The 15,880-nt window shown below is 36.6% G+C and overlaps 1 protein-coding gene across 2 annotated transcripts in view; it reads right to left on the reverse strand.

The window, feature by feature from the left end:
- Positions 1–15,880, reverse strand: part of MLLT3 (MLLT3 super elongation complex subunit) — a 121,551-nt gene that overhangs the window by 7,305 nt on the left and 98,366 nt on the right. For both annotated transcript variants that reach the window (XM_021535464.3, XM_031507451.2), the window contains exons 7-11: positions 12,858–12,936; positions 9,134–9,266; positions 7,518–7,617; positions 4,803–4,874; positions 2,925–2,996 (exon numbers count right to left, since the gene is read on the reverse strand). In XM_021535464.3, coding sequence (XP_021391139.2) covers positions 2,925–2,996; positions 4,803–4,874; positions 7,518–7,617; positions 9,134–9,266; positions 12,858–12,936 — 456 coding nt within the window. The remainder of the gene's footprint in view (positions 1–2,924; positions 2,997–4,802; positions 4,875–7,517; positions 7,618–9,133; positions 9,267–12,857; positions 12,937–15,880) is intronic.

Raw genomic sequence — 15,880 nt, forward strand, 5'->3', positions numbered from 1 at the left:
TTACACAATGAATTAATGCCTTCATTGTTCTTTTGCAAGTCCCTTCTTTGAAAATCTCTATGCAAGACACTTACCTGCCCTAAAATAAACTAACAAGATGACAGCTACCATTCAGGAACATATGACTACATCACCATTCCACTTCAACACCAACACCTCTAAAACTCTTGCAGCTGTCTACAGTTTTCTGTTGCATATTTTTGCATTTGATCCCTCTTCTTATGCAGTAACCACAATCCCGTTATGCAGTTTTGCACCTTGCTGTTCTCACCTTTATACTTTCTGCAATCTTTATGCATTTCTTAGTATAGAAGTTTCATATTAATCCCTAGAGACTTTCTTAGCTCTGTATCTTTTAAATTTCTGTGCACACTATAAGTAGTTTACATTAACTACATAGCTGCAAAGTAGTAAGGACATTTAAGATGGGATGGCAGATTATTTTTAATGTAGAGAAGCACTGATTCTCTGCAAGTTATCCATTCAATATTGGGAAGATATTTCTGTAAATAGATAAAATCATATTAATTAATCAATTGCAGAACGTTAAAGGATTAAAGGTTGTCAAATTAAGTTCTGTTTTGTTTTACATCAGCATATAGACCATTCACTAGTGCAGACAGGCTAACAGGTAACTAATTTGGCTCTTCCATTGACACCTGGTAGACTTCTGTAGCCAGTATTATGGTATTCCCAGCAGAACTGAACTCCTGTCCCAGCCTGCACAGCCTGGCCATGAATCCAGCTTTCACTGGGGCTGTACCAACAGCCTGCAAATGCTCTGAAACATGGGAAACAATCTGCAAGAACAATTTTCCCCAGGAAGGCAACACCGGTTCTACATCAACCAAATGTATATGCAATCATGAATTACAGCATTAAAATGCCTCACTCCTAATGCAAGTTGTGAGGCAAAGTTCATGAATTAATGTTTTCTCTGGTTTGACAAATTGTCTCAAGAGAAAAAAAAAAAGTTTAGTTTAAAATGCACAAGAGTATACAGCTCTATTTCATTTACTCATAATAGGATACCCTAAATTTCTATCTCAGTTAAGTTTCTTTTCACATTACTTTTTCCTTGTATTGTTAAGCTCCCACAAAGCTTACTATAACAGTACTCTAATATTAGAATGAATACACAACTTAGTGACAAACCCATTATTTTTCTAACAGAGAAATAATTCTTCATCACCAAATAAATGCTGCCAGTAAGAAAGACAATGAAGGGTTCGACTTGAAGCACTCTACTTACTTTCAAAGTATTTCTTAGGATGGCCGAATAATTCCAATTGGAAAGGATTTTGCTAGTCCCAGCCCCTGCTAAGAGCAGGCTCAGTTGTGGAGTCAGATCTGGCTACTCCAGGCTTATCCTGTCAGGATTTTAAAAGCTCTAGACCACCATGATGAGAAAAAAAAAGAAGGTTCCTTTTTTGGTTTTATATGTGCTCTGCACAAAATGTTTTGAAGTTGATTTTCTTTTCCAAAATTCCACATGAAGCCATATAAATCCTATGGTCTAGAGGCTGTCTAAACAGCCCCAGCGAAAGCTGGGTTCATGGCCTGACTGCCCAGGCTGGGACAGTGGCTCAGTTCTGCACTGCTAACAGCAGTACTGGCCACTCATGTGAATCAGAACCAATACCATTTGGAAGCTATGCCTTGGATAACTGGGGAAATGAGTGCTCAGGAAGCAAAGACAAGGTGGGAATTTTTACAACACAGTGTCTTTTCCAGATTCAATTTTAATGCAAACTCTTTGAGGATCAATGAACAATGTGAAACAGATAGGGTGTTGAGATTCCTATAGCTTAGCCTCCTGCAAAATTACTTCCCTATGTAGATAAAAATTTGGCTCTGCTACAATTCTGAAAACATGTTTTGGTTCCCTTTGTAGGAAAAGGAAACTTGGGAGAGAACAGGACATTAAAAATGAAGGGTAACCAATATGCATCACTGTGTGTTATAAACCGAAATCTGAAAAAGCTACCAAAATTCATCTTTAATTAAGAATATCCTTAACCAAGATTTTCCTTTTCAATGACCTCTCAATAGTTTTCTCATCTTTACTCACAATATGGAGCTTGAACTAACAAAGCAGTTAATGCTGGAGCTTGCAAAATATTGTTAGAATGACAATTTGACAAGTGATTGCAATCTTTTAGAAGTGGCAAAAATTTTCCTCTTTACAATATCTCTAAAACATAATAAACCCATCTGTGCTACAATTGCATCTACTTTATTGACAGTGCTTATTGTTTAATTGTCACAATTTTCAATCCAATAGTACCTGACAATACCACCCAAACCCAAGAATATTTTCTTTGCTCTTACTATTGCATAACTTTTCAATAAATTTGCAGCCAGTTTGGACACTTGCATATTTTACTCATTCTAAGACTTCAAAAGATTCAATGAATATATTATGTTTTTCTTCAAAGACAATTTTCTTCTTAAAATTCTTTGCATTGAATTTTATGTTTTCTGCTTCCCATAGGAAAAATCCACTTCAGTTGTTTCTGAGACAAGGCTGGTTATTTTCAGGAAAGAAGCAACAAGATTTTTATCAAGTCACAGTGCACATCCATTCACCTATCCTGCCTTCATAATTATTGACACAGTATGTTAAGAAACATAACAACAAATAGGTGAAAAATATATCTCAAGCATTTTTTAAAAAAACTTGGCATTTAGAGAAACAATACAGTTACACACTAAATATTAAGTGCAACAATTCCCAAAACTGCAGTGTAAGAGGTAATAGACTTATATGGACTATACAGGGTCTAGGCTATTAAAATTGCTAGCAGTTTTTAACCAGTAACTGATAACTGATTACAGAGTTTTAAATGAAAGCAAAAAAGAAACAGATGTGACTTCAGAATTTCAATGAGAGCATTGTGATAGTGCATAAGAATGCTTCTCACCTGCTGCAGTACATGTCTCTCCCTCAATGTCATTAATCTTCTGTGGAGCTCTACTAGTTCATCAAGATATGCCTAGAAACAAATTCCCCCCATAAACAACTTGTTAATTAAGTCGTAGCAATGTAATTCATAAACTTCAGATGCCTTCAAAACCAGTAGGAATACAAATCTTATTTTAAATCTTGGAATCATATAATATCCTGAGCTGGAAGACACCCAGAAGGATCACTGAGTCCAGCTCCTGGCTCTGCACAGGACAGTGCCATGGGTCGCAGCACGTGCCCAAGAGCATCGTCCATTTTCCAAGCTTCTGGAACTCTGTCAGGCTGGTGCTGTGACCAATTTGCTGGGGAGCCCATTCTGGGCCCTACCCACCCTCTTGCGTGAAGAACCTTTTTCTAATATCCAACCTCTCCTGACTGTTTCAGACTGAGTGACATTCCCTTGGGTCGTGTCACTAGTCACCATGGAGAAGAGATCAGTGTTGCCCCCCCTCTTCTTCTCAGGAGGTCCTCCCTCAGATAACAAGTTCTTCCCCTACAGTCTCCTCTTCTCCAGGCTGAGCAGATTAAGTGACCTCAGCAACTCCTCATAAACATTCCCCTCTATGCCTTTCCCTATCTTTGCAGACCCCTTTGGATGCTCTCTAATTGCTTTAAATCCTCCTTAGAGCACAGCACACAGGACTTGAGGTAAGACCAAACTCTTCTTTGAGGTATTTTTTTTATTAATAGTCTGGCATTCTCTAGCTTAATATAACACAAATATAAATTTTTGTGTTTTTTTAACATACTTCATGTTGACAGAAATATTTTTAGGTGGTCATTCGTTGTATCTCAACTGTGCCAGAAAGCATCATAAGATTGGGGATGCCAAAGCAGCACCTTTAGGAAATATATCGTATCTTTCTACATGAGAACCAAACCCAAAGACTCAAAATCAAATCAATGCTTGTCTCTAGAGGTATGTAATTTCTTTTGTATCACAAGGAAAAGAAAGACTAAGCAAGATTAATCCAAAGGTAAATTTTAGCGTGTCTTCCCTGGGATGTCAAACATGTCTCACCTCTCCACCTTATTATTAACTTTCTCCTTCAGAAGTGGCTCCTGAGCCATCAAAAAAAAAAAACTTTTTGGTTGCAAGCAGAAAGAGATATAGCACTCAACCTAAGCAACAAAAATGCAAACCAAAATATTAGAGCACTAAAAATCTAGGCACTGCAGATAAAAATTTAGACACTAAAAATTTAGATGCTACAACTTCCATCTTTTGCCTAATATTATCACAAAATTGACACTAATACCAGCAAAATACAAGCTTTCAGAGAAACTTGTCCATAGTGGGCAATTGTGCTATGTTCACTCATGGCAGGATTGAGAGCTCTTGCCCACAACCATTAGACAGATTTAGATCAAACTGTCTCAGTGTTAAATGATAACAGTTGCTTCATGTCATTTTAGTTAACATGCTAAATCACACTGCCACTTCCTAATGCACGGCCCTCAGAAAGGATTCTGGAAAATAGATTTTCTTTTTTCCCCTGATTGATCTGCTGGTTAGGATTACACCTGTGAATTCTCATCTACATTTCATTCCTCTGTGAAGAGCAGTATGAACTCATGGTGGACAGTAGATAAAATAAATAGATGGAAGATTCCCAACTGGTGAAATTTGCCAAATCACCTGATTGAAAAGAAGGAAAAAAAATTCAAAATATGAGAGAAGATAAAAGAATTACAGAAAGAAAACAGAAAAAGATATGCACATAAAGGAATCCAAAGCAAAGATACACTAAGATTTTCATTCTGTAACAAAGTTTGGCATTTGGTAAGCACATTAGTTTACTCAGGAGTAGTTTATTACTATCTCCTTATTTACCTTATCACAATCCCCATTCTTCATTTGTTTATCTGTTTTGTTTTGCTTTATTGGACTTTTTACTTCTAAAATCTGGAAAAGAAAGAAAATACTGTAAAAATTAAATGCATCACTGGATACAACCATATATGGAAAAATTCTGCTGTTAATAAAACAAACTCAAAGCTGAGCTTTTCATTCTTTAATCCATATAACTTACTCATACTTTTCAGAACAAGAAGTAACTTACAGCAGAAAATGCTGAGGTACTGGAATGAGGTGATAATGATATTATTAATCCTTAAAAGAAGGAATTTTACATCATCTAAAGCTTTCTCAACACTTTTTTTTCCCCCACATCTTTCACATGCTGGGAGGATAAGAGGTGATTCAGCAGGTACAAAATGATGCTGAGGGTGTCTCCAGCACCTTTGAAACATCACATTATCACTGTACTTTTCCTGTTCTTTTTTTTCCCCTCAATACTATATCATTTCTTTGACAACAGAGGTTTTCAAACAGTCCTTGAAATCACCATATGAGTTATAACTGAGAAACTAAGTGATGGACAGTGATTTCTTTTCCACATATATGGTACCCTTCCTTCAATGCCACTCACACCCATTTATTATCACTCATACAAGCCAAGATTGCTTCATCTGATACTGAAACAGACTCAAGAAGATTACATCAGCAAGCAGCATGACATGCTCACTTGGTATGCACCTTTTAGAACCAAAGGTAGAAATATCTGGGGGAAAATGAACTGTTGATTGTTCCTTCCATTTTTTCAATACACAACACTCTTTTGAAGCTAAAACAAAAATCACCATGTCATTCCTAACCCAGAATATAACCAGTTCTTCTGAAAAACATCAAAGAAAACTAAGTAATCAGAGATAATGGAATTTCTCCTTCCCTTGGTACAAATTATTAAATTGCATATGTCTTCCCTAGGGTGGCCAGCATCTTATGAATACAGCTGGCAGACAGCTATTTCTCTATCTAGCAAAAGTGACTGCAGATCTAAGTTAACCTTACTTGATTTAATTAGACAAGAGTGATCAATGTTCAGATTCAAGACATACATTTTTGGAGAATAATTCTCGTAGTTCTGTTCAACACCCTCTAGGGTTACTGCTGTGTAGACCAGTAGCAAAGTTTTGTCTTGGAAAAAGCCCTACCCAACCCTACAAAAAACCCGAACTTTAATCATGGATTCAGTACCTTTTAGATGCATTTATTGTTTTCACAGGAAGAAAATTCTTGGTTTCAAATAGAACCTTGTCAACAACACAGTATATTTGAAAAAGCAGCTTCTTTACAATGTTCTTGATATGCAATTTAAATTTAACATCTTAAGCATTTTATAGATGAGATACAGCACTAATCATGACTGAGGAAGCTAATACAAATACAAACTATGTCTTAGTTCTTCAGTTCTATAAAGGAACTTAGTTAACACAAATCTGATTTCATCAGTAAAAGGTGTCATCCTTGCAAGCAGCACTAAGGTACCAAGAAGAGATTTCAAATGTGGCTATAGTCTCATAATGCTTCCTGAAATTTCCAATTTGCAGATCGAGTATAAAATTTAGCTCATTTAAAGAAATGGAGGAAGATATGTGAAGGTATTTTAGCTGAAATACAGCTATTGTTTGGAGTGTCTAAATGTGGAGGTAGACCTTCTATTACATCACCAACAGGCAAAGGAGCACAAAAGATGTGACTGAGTGGGCTGCTGATATTGAGACATACAGTTACTTAACAATTGCACTGGCTCTTTAGAAATCAGTCTTCATTAAACAACAAGTCATAGACGGATTTTTTTTTTTCTTGTGCTTATGTGGTCAGTAAATGCAACATTCTTCAGCCCTACAGACAGCTTTTTAACCTCAAGGCTATCTCTTTAAAACTTGTAACTTTTGTACAGACAACTTAAAAGAGCCTATAGTGGTAGAAAAAAGAATATTTTCTATACATGAAATTACATTCTCTCTGTGCACAAAGTATTTCCTAGTTTGTGGGTTTTTTTCCCCCATAGTGTATTTGAACTTAGCTAATATGAATAATAATATTTGGTCTTTGTACTATAGCTTGTGTTGGAAATCTTAATTGAAAAACAAAGGCAAGTAAATAATATCTGCCAGATGATTGAAGCAATTATAGAGAAGAGATATAGAAAAGACCCATCCATGAAACTCACTCTCTAAACCACAAATTTGTGTTAGTGCACATAGACACTATTTTAACTATATCACAACTGTAAGTAGCCAGTATGTGTCCTAACAGCTTTACTAACACTGGGAATTAATCATGCCTCCTTAAAATAACTGAAAAATGGTGTATTTTATTTTGTAAAGAATGTGAGTTTTTATACTTGATTTTATATTTCAAGAGTCTTTCTCACTGCAGGGGAGGTACCAGTCAAAAGCTGATTCTTATTTGTCTGTGGAGTATTTTGCAACTCTAGGTAATTTACTTTGTTTTCTTTGAAAAACTGAACTACCCTATGTTGCTACCACAGAAATAACAACCATGTTAGCTTTTACAAATCTGGAACAATACTCTGATGCAAAGTAAAAACTGTTGTGGCATCTACTGCAGTAAAAAAAAAAATTGTATCTTTCTAGATGAACACTGGTGGGGAGAGGAGAAGAGATGCATCAATAAACCCTTGAGTTTGATGTTAACTCTGTCTACTGCTAATACAAAGCCAAACTGCATTTTTTTTACCTGGCTGTTGTTCGTTTTCAGTACAGGTGGTGCTGGATCATGATGCAGAGGTGAGGAAGCTGAGCTGCTATCACTATCACTGCCATCACTGAGACTAACCCTGCAGAAAAAAGAGCATTACATCTGCATTACATTTGCAGACAAAGGGCTGTCAAATGGGGTGAGCCAACCTTGGACTTTGAGGTAGGGACTTTAGCGTGACCAATCCCTTGCTAAGCAGGCTATTGTTAATCAAGGTCACATGGAAGAGAGGCATCTGAGCAGGGCTGCACTCTGGAAAAAACCCTTTGTGGTACAAAGAAGGAGGCTGCCTGTCTGCACCTGGCTGAGACAAAGCGTCCAGTTAACAGGAGCTAACTACAGAAATGGTTAAACACCAACAAAATTGAACTGCTTCTCCCTATCTCAGTTCACAGCCATGTCAAAGAAGGAAAGTGTTCATTTAGGGATACTTTTCTGTTCTTCTACAGCTGTACTTCTCACCTGAATATGTGTTTCATTGAAAAGTTCCTTGTTTATTGTCTAAAGTAACACAGCTTTTCTTGATTAAAATTTAAAAACTTAGCATCTCAGAAGAGGTCACATAAAAAAGCTCAGCTCCTAGTCAGTTTCCCCCTTAATTTACTTATGAACAACAAGGAATATTTTTTTGTTGGAAAAAACCCCATTAGTTACTTGGGACAAAATGAAGCAGAAAAACAATAGCCTTAAAGTTCCATCAAAACAAAATTTCCACACTTGGAGACAAGCTGAGCTTGAAAAAATCCTCTACACAATCACTAACAACACAATCAATAACAACAAGTTATCAAACACCTAGTCAACTTGGTCTTTTTCTCCTTGATTCCAGCTGCTAAAGTACACCAGGGAAGCAGCAGCACTCACTAAAGTTTTCCTGTTATCTTCCCATTAAAGCAGTAACTGACACTGGCACTCAGGTGCTGTGCACTAATAGAGAAATCCTCTGAATTAGAACCTAATATGTAGAGTGTTTGAGAGACGCTGCTTCAGATCTTCTATAACCTTGAACCCCATTTGGATGGAGCTTCAAACTGCCTGAACACCATATGAATTTTCAAATGTCTTCTGAAGGTTGCAGCAAGGATGCAAAACCTTCTTTTAAAAAGCAAAAATTTAATACATTTCTTTGACAGATGCTTGCTTTATCCTCTGATGCACTTTTATGCATTATCTACTGCATGCAGCACAGAATTGATTTGGATTCAATTTAACAGCTTTATCTAAAATCAGTAATCTAAGAGGTCTTGTAACTATGTATAGAATAGCTTGTTCAACAGTTGAAGGACAATTTTCTATAATTTTGGCCAGGGAGTAATTATAACTCCTCGTCTCAAATCACAGTTGCATTAAATCAAGTAAAGTCAAACAAATTAGGATCATCATAACCATATTGATTAGTACAAGAAGAGTTTGTATCAGGAACAGCTAGTTGTGTTAGTGTTTAAAAGGGGCTCTTTTATGTGCAGATGCTTTAGAAAGAGTGAATTTTCTGCCCATTTGCTACTCAGCACTCTGAGGACATCAGACCTCACCTTGTTACTAAGAAACACTACAGGTCTTGGTCAGAAGGCCACTTGCAATCACAAGACACTCACCTGCGACTCCTGCCTCCTCCTCGTGTATTTATAGGTTGTTCCAACTCAGAATCATTGTCCTTCTCATCTGCTTCATCTGATTCATCTTCATTATCATCTGAATGCAGATCTTTCATTATAGTCCTCAACGGACCTGAAACAACAGGGACAATAAAACACAATGAAGTTTACTTCCCAGTGTTTTGGGCAATTTACCCAGCTTTAAAAACTATCTTCCCCACAGTGTTGAGAGAGGAGAGTCTTAAAAATTAAACAAACCAGGTAATGCACTGGGGGATTATACTGCAGGGACCTGTTCATGTATTCATGAATCTTCACTCACAAGAGCAACTCAGTCAGCATCAACAGACTTACTCTTGACAATGAAGTGATTCACATGTTCTAGAACAATTTCCACCCTGGACCAAAGCTGAAGTAAATAAAATACTGTCATGACAGGAGAAATTGACATGAAATGTATTCTTGCCAAAAGCATGCTTCTTTTGCTGGGGTTTAGTATTTTTTGCTTTCTCATTACATGTGAACAAAGATCTACAAGCACATATTGATCAGTATTAGTACATTTGTAATGTTAATCCATGTATGAGAGGTTGGTTCTAACAAATCACTCAGACTAAATTGTACTGTACAAGACAGTCATTTTGTCTTCTTGGTTTTTATGTATTTTACCTTCAGCTATTCCCATTTTTTCATGGTCAGTTTCAAGTGGAGTAAGTACTTCATCCATGTTGATAAGTATGAAGTACATCAATACCACCCAATACCATATTATCACTTTTCCTGAATTAGCAAGAAGGCACAAAACTTAATTTGCTCACAAAACTGCATTAAACTCAGTTTGGGTTTCGACTTTCACTCTTTTTGCTCTAAGAGACAGTTACAGAAAGAAGAATATGTTCAATAGAGCTAGGAAGTGTAATACTGTAGTTACTTGAAATAAGGATGGGCAAAAGCTGATTAGAAGAGGGAAGAAAGTAAAATGTCCTGGTGCCATAGGACATTTAACTATGAAGTACAGTCCATCTAAGACATGAAGCAGTATTGAAAGCACCAGTGATGGCTGTAAGAACATCACTTACTATAATGGCTGAAGGAATTCCTTCAGTTGAAGGAATGCAGTACTGACATGAACAAGCTGAGCCTGAGATGACGCTTTCAACTCTTTATTTGCGAATGGGAAATCTGAGTCAAGGAGTGTCCTCCCTGGTCACTGCCAGTGAGACATCTGTCAGTCAGTGCCAGACTCATAACAGTGTTCCTTCGTTGGGGGGAACACTTTTATGGACTGTTCCAGACGTAGCAAAGCTCAGGCCCATAGGCATTTTGACCAGTTTTGTGCAAGTGGCTTCAAAGCTGTTGTTTGGAATGATTTATCACTTCTGTAAATAGGCACAGTTTGGACAGTTCAGAGAAATGAGTTCTTTCTCTGTTTTCACATCCTAGGAAAGAAAACCAGATGGTCCTCATGGGCAAATTCCTGGTTGACCAGACATTTGTATAGGTGAAAGTATAGAAGTGCTTCTTGTCCATGCACACACAGCTGATATGTATAAGCAGCTGAGTTGTGCTCCATTTTCTGTCCCTGTTTGAATCTCAGGAAGACAATGCTCATTTGCAAATTACAACTTGTAGTCTGACTGAATAACCTACCATCTGACCCTTGAAGGAGGGAAAGGGCTTTTATAGGAGCAGTAATAAAAAGAAACTTGGACTCCTCAGACACATCCATCACTGATAGCACCATAAGCTTTGAACAACTTGTCATTCAAACAAGTTCTCACTTAGGGTAGGAACACATCTGGGAGTCTGAAAAGAACATTGCTAGCTAACTTTTCAGTAGACTTTTCTACCAATCAACAAAGCATTAATTTTTAGGGTTTTTTTTCCTGGCATGGATAGCAATTTCCTGCTCCTTGCACACTTACTCTAAAATTCCATAACAACTTTTTCAAGGGTTTGCAAAGTTGTTACCTCCTAAGATACCAGAATATTTAAGGAGAAACTGAAAATAAGGAGAAACATAAGCAAGTTTTCTTGGTAAACAAACAGATAAATATCAAAGTAAGCCCCAAGGACAGAAGAACTTGAGGAATCTCAGGTTAGCCCACCCACTGTTTATACAAAAAGAGGTGAAAAAAGTTCATGCTGTGTTTTTTTGACACCTGAGTGAGCACTGGAGTCTACATGCAACCAAAAAAGATCAACAGTCCTGGCAAGTAACTTCCAGGTAAGGGGAAAAGCTTCTGACCAGAGCACAACATCCATTGTGAACATGCCATGGTATGTATGCCTGGTGCTCCATACCTTTGATATACAAAGCATGGCCTGGGCAATAAACACAGTTAACTGGGGTTCTGGAACTCCCAGAAAGAAGCAGAGACCACTATTTACTGCAGCAAAAAAGAGAAGGTTTATATACTATTTGCACTTCGGAGCTGTTCACACTGGAAGACAAATCTCCCATCTATTCTAGAGAAGAACTGAAAGACAATCTATGATACATCTTGTATATGATCCAGAAAAGATGGATGGGACCAGTCTGCTCAGAAGAAATTACTAGAGTCAACAAATTTTTTCCCAGCAAAGACAACAGATGCAGAAGTAGGTATCTAAGTATTTTTGCTTGTAATGGACAGTTCATACCACTAAGGTTTTCATAAGAACAAAAATGGGGGTTCAGCAGGAAATGTATATGTTTATTGCTAGGTAAATATCAACTGCCTGAAGCCAGTCATTACCACAGTTCACTTCAGCTCTTGCCTTCTTTCACATGGAATAACACTACCAGAAAACATGAGAAAATCAGTACCAGTCACCTACAGAAAGGCACTAGGACAGATATGCATCACATAATCATGCCCAAATCTATTTAAAGTCAGTGTGCCTGAGGCACTAATGTATTGTCGTAACTTTAAATCAAGTCTAACATTGAAGAATATAAATGGCTAAAACAAACAATTTTGTTTAGTCAAAGGCTGTTTTTTTAATGCTTCTTATCCAAAGAATAAAACAAAAACTCATTAAGAATGTATCAGTTGTACAATCTTATAAACCAGGGAAAGAAGCCAACCAGGAACTAAGTAGTTTAATAGACCATGGAGGATGAATATCAATTTATTTACAAAAAACATGCCTTGGCAAAGCGTCCAGGAAGAAAAATGCATTCTTTATTGAGTTTCAAGCAAACTGAAATTATTAGCCAGAAAACCAAAATGCAAACTTTAATTCTAACCATCATCCTTCCCTGCCATGAATTTGAAGTAAATATTGTGTGCTTTTAAAACCTCCCAGTTGTATGGGACACTCACAGCCTTTGAAAGGGTCTAGATAAACACATCTGTGGGTTTCTGTTGGCTGCCCATGGGAAACCACACTCTTCCAGGCCTTCATATGGAGCCAGGTGCCATGCTACCTAACCCTGCAGAAGGACAACTCAGAAACATAAGTTCTTTTGGGTTTATCCTCTGTTAAGTGACTGGCATGTATTTACTCCTTCAAAACAACCAATATTCACATCCTTTTCTCAGATTCCCAGTTTCTTTCTCTCCTTTTTTTGCCCTTACAACCACATCGGAAAAAACAACCTGCAGAGAAGTCTTTAAATCAAAACTGTGGCCAGTTCAGGCAGTGAAACACAGAAGAAAAGAGGTCATGAGATGCCATGAGTTCTGTTTTTATTGGCCCCTTCATTTCACACATTCAATTTCTTTTCCTTTACTGGTACCTTGTTGTCTGTTGTTTTGAGATGGTGTAAAACTGGAACTGGAACTGGAGCTGGAACTGGCAGGACTGTGCTGTTCAGACTTAAAAGAAAAAAAAAAAGAAAATAAATAACATTTTAAGAGACTTTTTTTTTGCCTAGAAAAACTCTTATGGTTAGTTACTGCCTAAAGCACTCTGTCAAGAAAAAAACTGTGGGGCCAAATAATACTCAAAGACCTTAACTTCAGGTGCCAGTAAGGCAAACATTGTGGAAATTACTATTGCACTCACCATACATACACACTACTAAACATAAACATTATGTTTAGTTCTTCACTGACTAGGAGTCTAACAAGGAGTTTCCAAAGCCTTGTTTGAAAGATTATAAAACATGAAAGCCTAAATAAGTTTATAATGCACATAAGGCATCTCTGTTATTGTCATAGTGGAGATAAAATGTTTTTCAAATTAGCAATGACATTGTGGAATTGAAAAACAAAAGGCCTGAGCAGACCACACTAAATGCCAGAAAACCTCTGACACTTTCCTTTCATCTCCCTTAGAAAATAAGTCTTAATATAGGGGTTGAAATTAAACTTTTATGCTGTTACTGAAATTCTGCTAGCACTTTTCATATGTATCAAAACTCTGCAGATTGCAAATGTGATTGAACCAGAAGGTATGCTTGGTTACAAGGAGAAATTATCTAGAATTTAGCAATTACAAAAGAGAACTGAATTTTTAAACAGGGTTATTAAAATCAGTGTGCATTATTTAACAAACAGTTCAACACATTTTTCCCTACTATTGTTTAAAATGTGTAAATTTCCCTTTAGTTTAATGAGGAAGTCCTATTACTTCATAAAAAAATTCTGTACTATTTTATTCTTCAGTACTTCAGAAGAGTCTTGCTTCCTGCTTTAGGTTGCATGTCTCTGTATACTTTTTGGCTGATTCCTAAACTCAATCACTTCATTCCTAGACTTGCATACTCATCTGTGTACATGAGACAAAGTATGAATCTGGTATGCGGGCAGAGGGGATGCTAACAGAACACAAAACAAGAAGTGGCCATACAGATTAGGAAATAATGGTCTAGTATTGAAAATTAAACTGGCTTACCCTTTAAATTTTGTACCATTGTGTTATCATGATGTGTTATCCAGGCTAACCAACATTTTTTGACTCTCCTTGCCTCATGATTAAGATAGAGCAAAATTGTTCTCAAAAGCGACAGCAGAAATATCCGGTCTTTAAAACTCAGTTTTCATGCACACAGGCTACCTAAGCCTAACAGTTGCTTTTTCTCCATAAATCAATCTATTGTTGCCCTTCATAATAGAGCAGGCAGATTTACAGCCTTTTGTGGCCTTTTCTCACGATGAGAGATGCCTGTTTGGGCAACAGAATGCTTGAGAACAACACCATTAACATCTGCTCTCCTTAAATCAACACCAGCTCCAGTTCTCACAAACACACAGTCAAAATACAAACTCTGTACCTGACTGTGTGGGTATATGCCACTATATACAACTGAATCAATCCTGTGCAACAAAACCCTACTCAATCAACTACACAACCCACTGCAGAGTACCAAGAGAGTTTCTTATACACTACACAGCATCAGACCTTTTTGGAAACTGCAGCATTACTTGACACTGCTCGGAAAATTAAGCATTTAAAAAATTCATTTTTCCTTCCTGAGTTTCTGTAAAACCGTACAAGATTTTTAGCTGTAAAATAATCATGATAATATGAAACATACTGCAGTGATGAAGAACAAGTGTCCATGCAAACTTTAAAGACATCAGCAAACTAAGCTCAGTTGTCTAGCTGTAGGCTACTCTTAAACATCTGATTTATCTGTAAATTTCTGCTTCTTGCAGCAAAATTACTAGCTGAGAACTGTTTTCTGCAGATTTCCATTAACTGTATTTTTTTCTTTATTCATTTCAACATAAACTTCAACTTAACTAAAGTCAATTCCCTCAAAAAGAAAAAAAAAGCAAATAGTAAAAGACAATCATATTTGGTTTTCAAGTGCAAAAAGTCTAAAAAGAAAAAAAAAAATCAAATAGGCACTGAGACTATTTAAATATTACAAGTTCACTACTTTCTGTTTTAACCAGCTTGCTTGAAATTAAAAAAAGGAGAAAGGCCTAATCTCATTGTCATTATAAGGCATGAAAATACCAGTGAAATTGCTCTGTACCAAAATTTCCTCCCAGCATTAACTAATTGGGTCAATATCACAAGAACAAATGAATATAGATACATACAAAATTGTATATTTTTCTGGTAAAAAATTTGCTCTGCTTTATCAAGATCATTTTTAGAACTCCAACCACAAAAACTCCTTATAAAACACACTGATCATCCAGCCTTATTTAAAAAGGGTTCTTAATAACTTTTGAAACTATTTACTTCATTTCCTTAAACATACCTACATTTGAAAATTTATTCCAAGGACTATTGATTAGCATAAACATTAAAACTGTTAAGTATTGGAAATGAAACCTTCATTCTTTGACTGAGAAATCTGGGTGAGAACACACCCAGAGGAGACAGTTGCTTTTAACCCAAGCATGAATATTATTAACAAAAAAGATTTGCCTTTTTAGAAGGAACTAAAAAGATGCCTTCCATATATGAATATGGACTGATGCCAACAGCACCCATGCTTCTAGTTAACAGCAGGTGTCTTTTATCACTTAAGCAATGCTTTTTGACAGTTTTACAGATTCTTAACCCATGGACTTAGTTATTTATGACTTTACACACTTGGGCTTTCTGCTCTTATTCACTGGTTCCTAATCACAAAATATTTCTTTTTTAATAGGTCTGAAATTAACTAAAGCCTCTCTTTCAACAATAAAATTTTAAGATAGTACCAGCAAAGAGCTTCCCTCACATGGCCTTTTCCTGTTTTACCAGTTTTCTCTTTCTACAGACAAGCTAATGAGAGTCTGGGCCTGAACTGTTCATTAGTGCAATGACCCCATATGATTTATTGCATTCTTAGACAGTCTCCTTCGTTTTAGTGCT

This window comes from Lonchura striata, chromosome Z, assembly GCF_046129695.1.
Source record: "Lonchura striata isolate bLonStr1 chromosome Z, bLonStr1.mat, whole genome shotgun sequence".
NCBI lineage: Eukaryota > Metazoa > Chordata > Aves > Passeriformes > Estrildidae > Lonchura > Lonchura striata.